The 15,522-nt window shown below is 40.6% G+C and overlaps 1 protein-coding gene across 32 annotated transcripts in view; it reads left to right on the top strand.

The window, feature by feature from the left end:
• Positions 1 to 15,522, top strand: part of MAP4K4 (mitogen-activated protein kinase kinase kinase kinase 4) — a 175,883-nt gene that overhangs the window by 146,766 nt on the left and 13,595 nt on the right. For 10 of the 32 annotated variants that reach the window (XM_069494931.1, XM_069494922.1, XM_069494926.1 and 7 more), the window contains 8 exons: positions 83 to 234; positions 884 to 981; positions 1,691 to 1,699; positions 3,294 to 3,469; positions 3,948 to 4,068; positions 7,382 to 7,499; positions 7,817 to 7,987; positions 13,653 to 13,796. In XM_069494931.1, the coding sequence (XP_069351032.1) occupies positions 83 to 234; positions 884 to 981; positions 1,691 to 1,699; positions 3,294 to 3,469; positions 3,948 to 4,068; positions 7,382 to 7,499; positions 7,817 to 7,987; positions 13,653 to 13,796 (989 nt within the window). Of the gene's footprint in view, positions 1 to 82; positions 235 to 883; positions 982 to 1,690; positions 1,700 to 3,293; positions 3,470 to 3,947; positions 4,069 to 5,142; positions 5,335 to 7,381; positions 7,500 to 7,816; positions 7,988 to 13,652; positions 13,797 to 15,522 lie in introns of all 32 variants that reach the window. The other 22 variants (XM_069494909.1, XM_069494924.1, XM_069494902.1 and 19 more) reach the window with 7 other exon arrangements.

Raw genomic sequence — 15,522 nt, 5'->3', positions numbered from 1 at the left:
CACACATTGTGCATATGTTTAAAATTTGGTACTGCATGTTGGGATGATGCATTAGCTTTTCTCTCTTTTTCTTTTCTAACAGCAGTATTGAGCCCAGGCTGCTATGGGAGAGAGTGGAGAAGCTGGTGCCCAGACCTGGCAGTGGCAGCTCCTCAGGGTCCAGCAACTCAGGGTCCCAGCCTGGCTCTCACCCTGGGTCTCAAAGTGGCTCCGGGGAACGCTTCAGAGTGAGATGTAGGCTGCCTTTCCTTTGCCCTTTCTCCATTAATGACATTGGGCTATGATCAGTAGATTGGAAAGACTTCATCACTAAAAAAGACCTGTGGTTTACATATAGCTGCCTATCACAAAACCAATGTTTTGGTATAGGTTACTAATGACACTAATAGTCATTATGATTTTAACCATAAAAGAGTAAATTTTAAAAGCTTTACACATGCCTAGCACCCTGAGCAGTTTACAGCTTAGTGCAATTAACTAACTTGCCCAAAGTAATCAGCTAGATGTCTGAGCTAGAATTTGAGCCCATTTCTTTGAGTGTGGACTCCAGGCCTGTACTGTCATCAGTATTGGTTATGTTAGCCTACTCATAATAATAGACTAGTTGAATATTCTCTCTACTATATTACTAATAACAAGGTATCACTTGTGAACCGCATGTTAAGTAGAGTGTGATGATGGAGGGTTCTAAGTACGGAGTCAGAAAGACTGCCAGACCTCTCCTAGGCCCCCTACTTTGCCCTGGAGTTCAGCCCTGCATGTGGAGACCCTGCCATGACTGGGACTGAGATAAGTAGGTGAGGGTGGGGGTTTGGGCAGCTTTGTGACATGCATCTATATGTTTATATGTATCTGCCTTTCTTGTCTCTTTTGAACCCAACAGCATCATCCAAGTCCGAGGGCTCTCCATCTCAGCGCCTTGAAAATGCAGTGAAAAAACCTGAAGATAAAAAAGAAGTTTTTAGACCTCTCAAGCCTGCTGTAAGGATAGCCCCAAATTGTCTTACTTATTTCAGGCTTGAATGAGATCTTTCTATTAAAAATATGTGGTTGAGAGGCCTGCAGTATTTTCTGTTGGGCCCCTTCACAGATTTGAGGAATTCTAAGGCATGACCTAAACCACAGACACATCTGTGCACCTTCCCTTAGTCATCTTAGTTCCTATGTAAAATCCTCAATAGAGTGAAACCTTTTTTCTAGTGCTTCAACCATGTGCTTTGTGTAGTCACTTTACAAAGAAACAGAACAAAGTGTGTTTTTTATTTAGTGAAATTTCCTTCTAAGGAAACAGATACTTTAAAAATACAAAAGGAAAAAATATTGTTTATCTCTTTGCTTGGCATTAACCTTTACTTATTCTTGATGAATTGGGCATTTACAATACTGGCTTTTGGAGGAAATTTTTTGAAATCCCTTTCTTAAACTCACCTGTTGCTTAAATTCTGCCTTTTGGTACCTGGGGTGGTAGTTGTGACTGCTTCTAGTACTTCTCCTTTAACTCCTCTTGTGTAAGCTGACCGTGTAACTGTGTGCGCACTGTGGAATTTTAAGCCTATCAGTTTTAATTTCCTGCCTGAACTGATTTCTGTACTTCTCTCCTCTCTCCTCCTTTCTACCATGCTTCCTCGTACTGTGCATTCCTCATCAACGATGGCTTCTTGGACTCCATGAAACTGCCACTGGACTGCAGGGCGAAGTGGTAAGCCCCACCTCTGAAAAGTTCAGTATCAGAGCAGCACTGTGTCTGCTGGTAAACTCAGCTGGTGCCTGCGCTGCAGTCCTCCTCCCTATTCAACTTGAACCCTTAAACTTTTACTTCGGTTTTCATAACACATAGCGTTTGCTGCATTTATTATTACTCTTATTAAATACAGCTTTTTTGACTAACCATTTTAAAAGCTACAGCTATAACCACAAAATAGCAATACTCAAAGCCTAACACTTGATCACTGTTATTTCAGAGGCTCAGGCTCAAAGAAAAGAAACATATTCTCAACTGTGAAAAAGAAGAAAATTACATTGAAACTGCTAAAAATAAGAGAGAAAAATACCTACATAGTCTGCTTTTAAAAAAGTTTTTACTTTTAAATAAAATTCCCAAATAGAGAAATTTGGAGTTTCATTTGAAAATGTGAAGCATAAACAATAATCATTCCTGAAAATTATATTTGGTGGATTGGTTGAGTCTTAAAGTATCAGAATGTAGAAGAGTAAAGGGAAATAAAGCTCTTTGAATAAATTTTACGATGGATTTCTTTTTCTTTCTTTCTTTTTCTTTTTTTTGAGACAGAGTCTTGCTCTGTCACCCAGACTGGAGCGCAGTAGTGCAGTGATAGCTTACTGCAACCTTCAACCCTTGGGCTGAAGTGATCCTCCCTCTTCAGCTTCCTGAGTAGCTGTTACCATAGGCACATGACACCATGTCTGGCTGATTTAAAAAAAATTTTTTTGTAGAGATGGTGTCTTGCTATGTTGCCCGGGCTGGTCTTAAACACCTGGGCTCGGGCAATCCTCCCGCCTAGGCCTCCCAAAGTGCTGGGATTATAGGCGTGAGCCACCGCACCCGGCCTACTGAGGATTTCTTTTCTTTCTGATGTTCACATTCATTGGTAGTATTACAGAGAAGTGGGGGTAAGGCTTGAAGGAGGGGCTACAGGGAAGCCCACCACTTCCTGCCCACCATACATGCAGGTCACCACTTTCTTTATGTCTCATGAACGTTCTTCATGAATGTGGCAAATTATTAACAGTCAGTGAAGTGATATGTGAATGGTATATACTGGTGCTCACTTCACTTTTCTTTTACTTTTCTGGAGGCTTGAAATTTTTGATAATAAAAGCTGGAGAAACATGCTTTCCCCCCCTACACACCAAATAACTTTAAATCAGGCCTGTTTAACTAGAAGTTTGCTTTCTGGGTAGTCCCCTTAAAAGACTTTGTCATACGTGTCTTTACAATAAAGCCCAAGGATCTGTCTGTATACTTATGTTGATCTAGAATTTTTTCTTATATTAAAAAAAAAAACCACTATCAGCTTATCATAAGCAGATTGTTACTTTTTTATTGTTGTGGGATTTGAACTGTATGCAACATCTTTGACTCTTTTTAGTCTTTTCTATCAAGAGCTATAAGAGCTCACCTTCCTATGAAACTGGTAAATACTCTGCAAAACAGTATTATAAGACTAACATTGTGGGCATTTTTGATAGTCACAACACTCATTCATTCTTTCCTGTTTTCTCCTGATACCCCTCCTCCCTGCTTACTTTCTCTTTTCTGTCCTGTGCCTTAGGATTTGACTGCACTGGCCAAAGAGCTTCGAGCAGTGGAAGATGTGCGGCCCCCTCACAAAGTCACAGACTACTCTTCGTCCAGTGAGGAGTCGGGGACGACAGATGAGGAGGACGATGATGTGGAACAAGAAGGGGCTGATGAGTCTACCTCTGGACCAGAGGACACTAGAGCAGCGTCAGTCCTTGATCTGTTTTAGAGAGGACGAGAGTTTCTCTCTGAACCTTTTTCCCCCTGGGAACCAGATGGGTTTTTGTTTGTTTGTTTGTTTGTTTGTTTTTAATCTGTCACATGATCCCATGAGCATTAACATTTAGTTATCCTGAATTCAGCAGCAGGCAGCCTTTGTGTTCCTTCCCCTTCTCTTCCCCCAATATCCCAGTGTATACTTAATTTTTTCCTTTTAATTTGAGGATATGATGGAAATATCAGTGTGGTATAGCTACTTTAATTAGTCATAAATCGTTGTTCTAATTTTTTGCTCAGAGACAAGCTGCACTGGAAGAAAATTTGTTGTTAAAGGGAAAAAATGAAGCACTTGCTTTTTTTGAGGAGACCTTTTACCTGTAGCCTCATCTCATCTTACAACCTTGAGAAGGTGATCTTCTCGTCTTGGAGGTTAAGGCCCTTCATTTCTGGTTTTTTTCCTCCGTAGGTCATCTCTAAATTTGAGCAATGGTGAAACAGAATCCGTGAAAACTATGATTGTCCATGATGATGTAGAAAGTGAACCAGCCATGACCCCGTCCAAGGAGGGCACTCTAATCGTCCGCCAGGTACCTGTGTCTTCTCTCTGTTGTCAGAGGCTGAGCTTCTCCTGTAGTCATTAACCCACTTGCTCATTCACTCACTCATGCTGTTTCTACATCATCATCTGTTTTCATGTTAACAAGTCCCAGAGGGTAGAGTGTTGAGTGTTGGGGGCTAGGGAGGCAGGTGTGTGCTGCATGCCCGGAAGGTAGCACGTAGTTCTCCACCCCACATCGCTGCTCCTCTGCATGTCTGCGGCAGCCCTCATTCAAGCACCGCACTGAGTCTCACAGTCTGTGTCTGAGCAGTAGAAAAGCCACAGGGAGCCCTTAGCTGGCTTGCAGAGTGAGGAAGCCAGTCTGGTGCAGCAGCCACAGTGGCCCTGCAGATCGTACTCACTCCAAGTGTCTGAAGTGCCGCAGCAGGAGCGGGCAAGTCGGGCAGGGCGAGCCTCATTACAGTCGCAGAGACTTAGAGAGCCAAAGGGTTGGGAGGTCATTCTTCTGTGTTCCAAAATGTTAGTTTTCTCACCTGTTGAGTAATTAAATGTGTGCCACCCAGATGTGCTCAGTTTGGATCACTGAGTTTTATAACTGTCTGTAAATTTCTTAACTTAGACTTAATTAAAGTGATATGCTTTCATTTAAATAGAACAGGGCACCTATCTAGTATTTTGGACTTTGCCCTGAGTGTGTTTCATGCTATGGCAATGCATTTGGATGGAAAGTAGGAAGAACATGGAGAAGACCAGGATTCAGAGAAGTCATGGGGTACTTTCTAGAACTTCAGACAGGAAGATTTGAAAAGAAAAATAAAGGGGTAGTGGTTTTGGTAACAGAAGCTAGTACAACAGATAGACCACATTAAACCTTCACTATTTGATTGTGTGGCCACCAGATTAGGTACTTTGAATTCTGTTGGCTCAACTTAGGCATTTGGCAAGGATGTATGAGCAATTCAGGCTAATTTCTTTGGTTTTTCCTGGTAATTTAGAAGAGTTTGAAAAGTCACACAGCACCTTAAACAAAGTAGTTATCAGTAGGGTTGTAGGCAATTTCAGCAGCGCTTGAGCGAGACAAGTGTGCCTGTTTTTTCTACAGAGTACAGTTGACCAAAAGCGTGCCAGCCATCATGAGAGCAATGGCTTTGCCGGTCGCATTCACCTCTTGCCAGATCTCTTACAGCAAAGCCATTCCTCCTCCACTTCCTCCACTTCCTCCTCCCCATCCTCCAGCCAGCCGACACCCACCATGTCCCCACAGACACCCCAGGACAAGCTCACTGCTAATGAGGTATGTCTCGCACCACAGCTGGCTGCTTTCCTGGGGTTAGACCAGCACTGCCTAGGAGCTAGTTTGCAAAAGAGACCTTTCCAACACCCTCACCCCTTCCCTACCCACCCTGCTTTCTCTGTCACCTGTCCTTTTTCCCAACCCCAAGTAACATGTTTCAGATCTGCATACAAATCCCTTAACCCTAGATCAACTTCCCTCCAAACTTGCCAGTTCACTGTTTACTTGTCTCTGGACAAGTATAGTTGCATGGCTTTCTTTATTCAGTTTATTTTTTTTAAAATCTAAATAAAATGATTGCTGTGTTCTCAGACCCATTATGTATTTGGCATGAAATTCTTATAGTCATTTGTGGATTCTGCCTTTTTCATTCTTATTATCTAATAAATAAAGTATAGGGAAATTTGGTTAAGCAGACTTGGACTTAACTGGACAGACTTGTCCTGAATAGGAATGGAATATCTTTCAAACCAGGGCTGGATTTTTTTTTTTTCCCCCTTTCTGAGGGGGTGGTTGTCGATTAATCACTCTTACTTGTTTTCACCAACCTTGTGAAAAGGATTTCTTTCCTTGAAAGTCACAGTCACTCAGAGTTTAAGAAGCCAAATTCTTTTTGGGGAAATCTAGAAAATTAGGATGTTAAGCAAGAAGGACAAGGATCTGAGAGCATATTTAATTTAAGATTTTGTATGAGAAATCCTGTGTTCTGCTTCAAAGGCTTGGCTGTGGTGCTCAGTCTGGGTGCTAGCTGGATGATTCTTTGCTCTTTGAACAGGGTTATGCCCCAAGTGCAGTGACAGAGCCCACCTCGAACACTCTGTATTTAATTAAATAAGTGACTTGATTCCACGTGAGGCTTGGTTTAAATGCATTCATCTAACGGTTGAGGGAGGTCGAAACTGATGTGTAGCTTCAGCCTATCTTGTTAATGTAAACACTTAACTGACTGCCCACTCCTACTTTGGTTCTCTTGTTAGAAGGAATCAGAAAAATCCTCTCTTAAGGAGCAGGGGCAAGTCAACTGCTTCCTGGATAGCCTCGGCATCAGATTGGTCGTTGCCTGGATTGGCCACTGACTCAATGGGACAGGGAGGGAAGCCTGCCAGATGGGGAGCTTAGGAGGACCTAGGTTCTCAGACATAGTGACTTTCAGGTGCCCACAAAAGGGGTGAAATGCTATGGGACAAAAACACTGGATTGGACATGTTCTTTTTTCTCCCAAGATTTATATCCCACCTACACTCACATTCTTCCTTATATTTATATTTTAATTTTTGCTCCATTTTGCTCTAATGTACTGTATTTTACTATAACCCTTAACTCACTAAACTGGCAAGTTTATTTATTTTTCTGTTTGTTTTGTTTTTAATGGTCATTACATTTCCACTTAACAATTTGTTTCACTTTCTTTGTGTTTTTTTGTCTTAAGTTACATTATTAACCAAACACTAGCACTCTTAAAAGTTCAAAAGGGTATGCCTTATTTTGTCATTTGCACCTTTCACTAATGAGCTCCTGTTTGGTATGGGTTTAACGGTGATGCACCTAAAATAATGGTAGCCAAAGCTTCTGTAGCTTTCTGGCAAGAGGCTCAATTTAAAAAAAAATAAAATTAAAATTTGCCAATATTCCAACATAGATTAACTTTTCTGGGTAGGTGAGTAAATTCAGAAACTGGTAAATTGAGATCAAGACATTTTAGACCTCCTTTAGGAGTTTTCATTATAATTATTTAATAAAAAAAAAAAAAGCTAGTAGCATGAAGTGTAGATTTTATTGGTAGCTTGCAGCATCACTGTCTTAGATGAGCAGTGCGTCTGAGAGAGATGTGGCTCCTGCAGTGGTTCTGGATGGAGCGACATCTGTTCTGGGGTGTATGTGCTGTGCCCACGCGGAAGCTCCCTGCAGAGCATTTCTGGGGAATGATGCAAGAAATACAGGGCTTTGTATTGGGAAATAGTGCAGTGTAGAAGTGAATTGAAATGCTTTTTAATGTTCATTTTAAAAAATGTCATTTGTATTAATAAAATTGAAATTTACATTGCAGACTCAGTCCGCTAGTAGCACACTCCAGAAACACAAATCTTCCTCCTCCTTTACACCTTTTATAGACCCCAGATTACTACAGATTTCTCCATCTAGTGGGACAACAGTGACTTCTGTGGGTAAGTACAGTAGCAACAAGGAAGCAGCTGACAAACAGGACTCAGTCACATTGAGTTGCTCTGTCAAGTGGCTTAGGCATGGCATGATCGGTGTTCACAGGCACAGACCTCGGGTACAAGCCCCCCATCCCACTTGCATTGCCTTATTTGCAATGAGCTGCATAGTCAATTTCCTTTTTCCATATACATTTCTTACAAATTTCTTCTCCTTAACAAAGTGTTGGTTATGGCATATGAATATTCACTTGAGGTGTGGGGGAGGGAGGCAGACATGGTGTGTGTGTGCAGAAAATAATTTCAAATGTGTTGTGTTTCAGTGGGGTTTTCCTGTGATGGAATGAGACCGGAAGCCATAAGGCAAGATCCTACCCGGAAAGGCTCAGTGGTCAATGTGAACCCCACCAACACTAGGCCACAGAGTGACACCCCAGAGATTCGTAAATACAAGAAGAGGTTTAACTCTGAGATTCTGTGTGCTGCCTTATGGGGTAGGTGTCTTACTGCTACTCCATCTCTTTAATTTTTATTCTGAAGGGTGCACTGGTCTTTTAGAGAAGTACTACTTTAAGTAGTGTGGGTGAATTTTTCAGGGTCTGGTGATAGGATTGAAGATATCCTGTGATGCCCGTCTCCCGTAGGCTGAGTGGCGCATTAGTGGAACGGTGTGGTATGTGTGTGTATTTGCACCCCTTTCAGCAGTCAAATATTGGAAAGCATGACTAATGCCCATTTCTTCATGTAAAAAAGAAAAGTGAAAAGATGGAACAGGTACTTTGTTTCTGTGTATAGGGAGAACATTCAGCCCCTCACCTTTCCTCTCCTCCCCCTTCTCGACTTCTCTGTGTTGTTGACTGCTCTCTTCCCCTGTCAGCAGCCCTTGCTCAGCCTCTCTGCCAGGGGTTTTGGAAGAGTTGTCTGTACCTGTGGCAGACACGCATGCTTCCTCTGTGACCCCCTGAGATCTGGATTTCTGCCCTTGTCTCTACTGAAAGATTATTTTAAAGCCCCCAGAGATCATACCATAGGGCCTTTTCTTGATTAACCTCCTAGGTAAAGATAACCTTAGCAATGTGGGTGACTGTGGGCATCACACGAAAGCAGCAGGCACAGCATTGTCACCAGCACGTTGCTGCTGTTCATTAACAGCAGTGACTGCCACTGCAGGGAATGGAGCTTCATCATTTTTGTTTATATTAAAGGCCTTTCATGGGAGTGTTTGTATCATCAAAAATTATTATGCTATATTTAGTATAGAGATAGTGTTAAATATGTCAGTTCTTTTGAAACTGATAATCCATATTAAGCAGGTGATGTCATTTTTATCCAGAACAGTTACACTTGGTAATAGTCTTATTTTATATTCCACTAATGTTCTGGAATGTGTTGGGCCCTCTTCTATGTGCTGTTAACTGATTTTTTATTAATTAAAAAGATTTCTAAAACGTTCTTTTCCTAATTAACTTCTTTAGTACTTCTAAGAAAAATAGGAGAGTATCTGGAACCTGTGTTTTTAAAAATGCAATGACGCTTTCCATTTTATTATTATGTTAAAAGAATAGATAGGGAGATGACTTAACGTTGAAGTATGTTTCTATAAGTCAGTGTGTTTAATTAAGATGCTTCTTGGGTAGGGACACACCAGTGGTGGATTTTCTTAAACTGCTTCTTAAATAGTAATCATTAGTTACCTTGCGAGTTAAGTTAAAAATAAGTCTCTTAAAGACTTAGACTCAGAAAAGTTAAAAGATACACTATGTGAGCTGTAAGCCCAACAGGAGAACATTCAGAAAACATTATAAATACCATTATTTGGTGATGGTAGAATTCACACATAGATTAGTTTTTTGTATTTCCTAGGAAATGTTTGCAGCAAGCATTCTTTTATAATCATGTAACCCTTGTTCTGTAAATTGCTACATATTTATTTTTTATTAAGGCAGTTTTCTCCTGTTGGGGCCAGGATTATTTTAGCACATCTTTTTGAACATGATTTTTCCATTCTCATGTTTATATTGAGTTATCTGTACTTCCTACTTAGAGCTTTGCCTATAATATCATATTGATCTTAGAATTTAAGGGTTTTTTTTTGAGACAGGCTAGAGTGCAGTGGCACGGTCACCGCAACCTCTAACTCTTGGGCTCAAGTGATCCTCCTGTTTCAGCTTCCTGAGTAGCTGGAACTATAGGCATGCACCACCACATCCAGCTAATTAAAAAAAAATTTTTTTTTTTTTTTTTTGTAGAGATGGGGGTCTCACTATATTGCACAGGCTGGTCTTGAACTCCTGTCCTCAAGTGATCCTCCTGCCTGGTCTTCCCAAAGTGCTGGGATTACAGGCGTGAGCCACCGTGCTGGCCTTAAAGGAAGTTTTAAATCGTGTAGAGGTCTTAGCCATTTCTCCCGTTGACCTACAGAGGATTCCTATAAATGCAATTAGAATTCTTAGTAAAATGATCAGGGTAGGGGGCCCTATTATAAGCATTATTTAATTATATATAACAGTTGAAAGGTTAAAAGGCATATTTACAAAAAATTCTTGCATCATGAAACTCTGTCTTTTCGTAGGCCTGTAATTTCTGAGCTGGTTACTTTTCATTGACTGTGTCTATAATCTTTTGACTGTTAGCACTCATAACTTTACAAAATTATACATTTCTTGGAAATATATCAAGGAGAATTAGAAAGTAGAGTGTAAGTGCCAAAATATCTGAGATTTTTATGTGAAAAGATTTTTCAGCTTTATCTGCTATTCCTTTATTCTTTCTCACGGTAAAATTTTGAGGTTGATGCTTACGTGCTGTTTATTTTTGGAAACTATAAATAATAGGATTTCTTCACAAGGCTAACATTTTGTGTAGTTATTACCAGAGTCTTGACATGGCTTTTTTCCTAATCTACTTGATACTGAAGACTGACCAGGAATATATTGAAATAGTATATAGAATGGAATCTTTGAAATGGGCTGTTTGGCAGTGGCTCTATCAGTAAATGTCATTTCTGCAAATAACTTTTAAGCTGTTTAGATCAACTCACCTAGGCATATGCAGGGAAAACACTAAGCATAATTTCAAATAAATTCTACCTTGATGCAGACACAGTCAGGGCAAAATGGTCAACATCAAAAATAAATTATATGAAAATGAGTATAACACATTGCATACATTAAATATTAATTTTTCTTACACTGATAATCTGTTTTTAAATTGTACAGCAGTTTTTTTTCTCAGCATTAAGTCACTATCTGACAAGTATGATAGTTCTGTTAAAGAAGAAAGCTCATAAAAACATAACGGCTTACTATAAGTTTAAAAAGTGTAAGGCCATAAGCGCTAATTCATGTCGTGAGATGACCTGATTTATAAAATGTCAGCATCATCCACAGCAGCGCTGTCTGTTACGGAAAGCTGCCAGCGTCATGTAGCTATTTAAATTCAAATGAATTAAAATAGAAAATCCATTTTCTCAGTTATACCAGTCACATTTCACATACTCAGTAGTCACATGTGGCCATTGGCTAATGGACAGCACAGATAAGGAGCATTTTAATGTCACAGTAGAAAGTTCTGAAGATCTTAATTATAGATGATAGAAGAAGCCGTAAGCGTCTATGAGCCTTTTTCCCTATACTGTACATATGATCATTTTGGGGAATTCTTGTTTACGTTTATTTTAAAGATCACTCTGGATGGGAAGGGAATACTCAGGCCTTCCCTTTTTCCCCAAATTCCAGAGGCTTCTTTCAGATTTTCTGAAGCTGTTTCATAGAGCTGTGTTAGACTCTGGCAGACTGTCTTAGATAGCACCAGACATAGAGCATCTGTGATGAGGTGGAGGTGTGTGCATAGGGATGCTCTTGTAAAACATGCACTGTTTCTACAAGGGGAAGATGGCGTTGTGTGTTGAGTAGTAGATTTTCAGTGGGAGACTTTTATCAGGTCACATTATTAATCAGAAACTATAGCTGTCTTTCCCTTGAATTCATAAGGATTTCTTTACATTTTTTACATTTTCTGAGGACTACAGGGGTGGTATTGTGATAGTTCAGAGCCTGCGGTGCTTTGGCATGTTTTTGTCGTCCATGGGTGACCTTAGTCACTGCAGTTCTCATTCTAGTTTGCATAGCAGTGACAATATATACGTAAATTACAGGTTCCCCACTTTCCTCCAGGACCCCAAAATGTGCTTTCAGTTTCCTCACTAGGATCGTTTGAGTAGACATTGTCGTCTAAATGTTGAGGTGATACCACTCAGTATGGCACAGGGACAGAGCTGAGAGAGGGCTTTAGGGGGGCTGTTGTCTTGTTGCCTTCACAGTTATTCATTTCAGAGTCTCTATATGTTGGGCGTGGGAGGGTGGGTGTGCATACACACACATGCCATGATGTTCTTCCCCATCATTCCATCTACCTGAAAATATCAATTGAGTAATTACTTTGTAAAAGCACATATACTTTATTCCTTGTGTCAGTGAGTTTATTACCCACTTTCGGGAATCAGGGCAAACATGTATGTGCCCACTTCCTTAGGAGTATAAGGTAATCGGTGCTGCATGTTGCAAAGGCAGTTTAGGTAATGAAGATTCTCGACCAAGGAACCGAGAACATTTGGGGAAGTAAGTGAATGATTCAAGAGGAAGAAGTAAGTTGGCTCAAGGGGCAGGGAGTCTTGGATGCCAGTCTGGGGCTCTTGGAACATCTCCTACATAGAGTTTGTAGTTTTTGAAGATACGGCATGACTCAATGAGTATTTTAGGGCAATTAGGATTGATTGGATATGCAGTCATGAGAAAGTAGAGAGAGACTGTTTTAATAACCTTAATTAAGGTCTCTGTCCATCAGTTACAAGGTTGCCAAAGCCTGAAGAATTCTGAGAGCAGCAGAAAGGGAAAGGAGGGACAGAGAAGAGGAGGTCTTATCTGGATTTGGTGGCTAGTTTAGCTAATTTTGCAGAGCGGCTGTGGGAGAGGGTGGTACTGTTGATAGAAATGGCAAAAGTCAGGAAGCTGGTTTCAGTAGAAATCTGTAGTGGGCGGAAAAGCAGGGAGGTGCAGTATGGAATTAGGGTTTGCTGATTCTGAGGTACTGCTCAAGCACAGGTGAGTATGTGTCATCAGACAGCAACAGAAGTGTCTCTTTAAGAAGGTGGAGGCCGGGCGCGGTGGCTCACGCCTGTAATCCTAGCTCTCTGGGAGGCCGAGGTGGGCGGATCGTTTGAGCTCAGGAGTTCGAGACCAGCCTGAGCAAGAGCGAGACCCCACCTCTAAAAATAGAAAGAAATTATATGGACAGCTAAAAATATATATAGAAAAAATTAGCCGGGCATGGTGGTGCATGCCTGTAGTCCCAGCTACTCGGGAGGCTGAGACAGGAGGATCGCTTGAGCCCAGGAGTTTGAGGTTGCTGTGAGCTAGGCTGACGCCACGGCACTCACTCTAGCCTGGGCAACAGAGTGAGACTCTGTCTCAAAAAAAAAAAAAAAAAAGAAGGTGGAGGAGGTTCAAGGGGACTTCACACCGCAGCAGAAGAGAAGGAAAACCGTGACAGTACATGGTCAGAGAGCAAGGAGGTTGCGTGGGGAGGTCACAATATTTTAATATTCCTAAAAAATAGAGTGACGGGAGAATTGAGTGCAGTTGTTTCTTGATGGTGGTGAAGAGTGATCTTTAAGAAAAGCTTAAACTGAATGATAGATGCCAGAGCACAAGCTGTTTGTTAAGGGTTTGAGGAGGGCTCTAAGTTTACCAATGAAAACAGGTGAAAGAAGCACCAGAGACCATGGTGTCACACAAAGGTTTGTTCAAGTGTGTAATGTGGCTAATTAGATGCTAAATCTATAAAGCCAAGAAATAGTGAGCTTACAACATTCTGGGACAACTGAGGAAGAACTGAAAACTGATAGCTTGTTAAGGATGTAGAGGGAATGAGGCTTCCTTCTTCCCGCAAGGATTAAGGAACTATGGCACCGTCAAGCCTATGTGGTGATGTGCTGCAGGTTTGGTTGCATTAACTTCTGACTATTCAAAGCATTTCTTTTTCTGGGTGACTTAAAGAAGCTGCACTTTTTTCCAAATAGATGATGTTATTCTTTACATACAATTCGTCTATCTGTCAAACATAACATAACATTGGGGCTTTTCTCTGTTCCTAAAACAGGAGTGAATTTACTAGTGGGTACAGAGAGTGGCCTGATGCTGCTGGACAGAAGTGGCCAAGGGAAGGTATATCCTCTGATCAACCGAAGACGATTTCAACAAATGGATGTACTTGAGGGCTTGAATGTCTTGGTGACAATATCTGGTAAGTGTTTGTCTAGTAAAGCAGAATATATGACACTGTTTAAAAATATTTAAGCTTTACACACTAAACTTCAGTTAGGGAATTTGTTCTCCAAGGTTAAATGAGATACAGCTACATCGTGATTTTACAATAATGTGAAAGTAAGATGTATTCAGGTGACACATACATGCACATTTGACCCGTGGCTCTTCCAGAGAACAGTCTTGAAAAGCATACAAACATGTGCTTTCTCATTGGCATCCCGTCTGACCCACCCACTCTGCCCTCTGTTGTTGGTTAGGTTTTATTTGCCTTACCTAGTGTGTAGGTCTGTGTCCACTCCTTCCCACCAGGCTTTTACATGCAAAAGGAGCTATTCTTTGTGATTATTGCGTTATATTTTTTATTCTTGTGTCAATTAATACTTTACTATAAGTTTCTTGTTTTTAAAAAGAGCATTTTTCCTTGTAGCAGGTCATTAAATATGAAATGTGAGATTTCGAATCAAAATTTTAGTTCATTATATCTCAAACTAGAAAGCAGCACAATTAATCAAAGTATGTACCTAAACTGTCAACACAGTTTTGCCATCTTAACAGTAGCTTACTTATGCCAGCAGCAAAGAAGCCTGGAGATTGAGTGACAATGAAATCATGAAAGGCGTTTTCCACAGCTTGTTGAGAACTGAATATTTTTCCTTGCAAGAAGTGATCCAAAGCCTGGAAGAAGTGGTAGTCAGTTGGTGCAAAATCTAGGGAATATGGTGGATGACAGAGAGTTTCCAAGTCCAGCTTCTGTAGTTTGAGGAGCATTGTTTTTTGTAACATGTGGTCTTGCAAGAGGATTGGCCTGTTTCTTTCGACCAATCTCGGCTGCTTAATCACAAGCATCCTCATCATTTCATCCAATTGGTTGCTGTAGACATCCGCTGTAATTGATTGACCAGGTTTCATGAAGCTGTAGTGGATAATACCGGCCCTAGACCACCAAACAGACAACATTAGCTTTTTGTGATGAATATTCGGTTTTAGACTGTGTTTTGACATTTCATCTTTATTCAGCCATCTTGCTTGTGATTGTCAGAAAGAATCCATTTTTCATCACACGTAACAATATGGTGTAGAAATGGTTCACGTTTGTATCATTACGGCAAAGAAGGGCAAGCTTCAATATGATTTCTCTTCTGAGTGTTCATTTAATTCATGCGGAACCCATCTATCCAGCTTCTTTACCTTGCCCATTTGTTTCAAGTGATCCAATGTTGTTGGAATAGTAATGTCAGACCTTGCTCCTAATTCACATACAGGTTGAGATGGATTCGCTTCCACTACAGGTTTCAGCTCATCGTTATCCACCTTGGTCTCAGGTCACCCACAGGGCTCATTTTCAAGATTAAAATCACCAGAACGAAACTTCTCAAATCATCGACGTACTGTGCATTCGTTAGCCACATCCTTCCCAAACACTTCGTTGATATTTTCAGCTGTCTTTGCTGCATTGGTTCCATGATGGAACTCATATTCAGAAATAACACGAACTTTTGACTTATCCATGGTTTCACAAAAATTGCTCTAAAAAAAATTTGAAGGATAATCACAAGCTAAAATGTGCGTTTGAAGGAATGGGGATAGACCTGCACAGTAAAAAAATAAGCAGTGTCAAAGTAAAATGTCAGAGATATCAACTGTTTACACTTATGGAAATCGGACACTTAATATTTAGTAACCTTATGTAAATTATGTTGACT

This window comes from Eulemur rufifrons, chromosome 19, assembly GCF_041146395.1.
Source record: "Eulemur rufifrons isolate Redbay chromosome 19, OSU_ERuf_1, whole genome shotgun sequence".
Lineage (NCBI taxonomy): Eukaryota > Metazoa > Chordata > Mammalia > Primates > Lemuridae > Eulemur > Eulemur rufifrons.
Note: the sequence above shows the minus strand (reverse complement) of the source record. Positions and strands in the feature narration are given on the sequence as shown.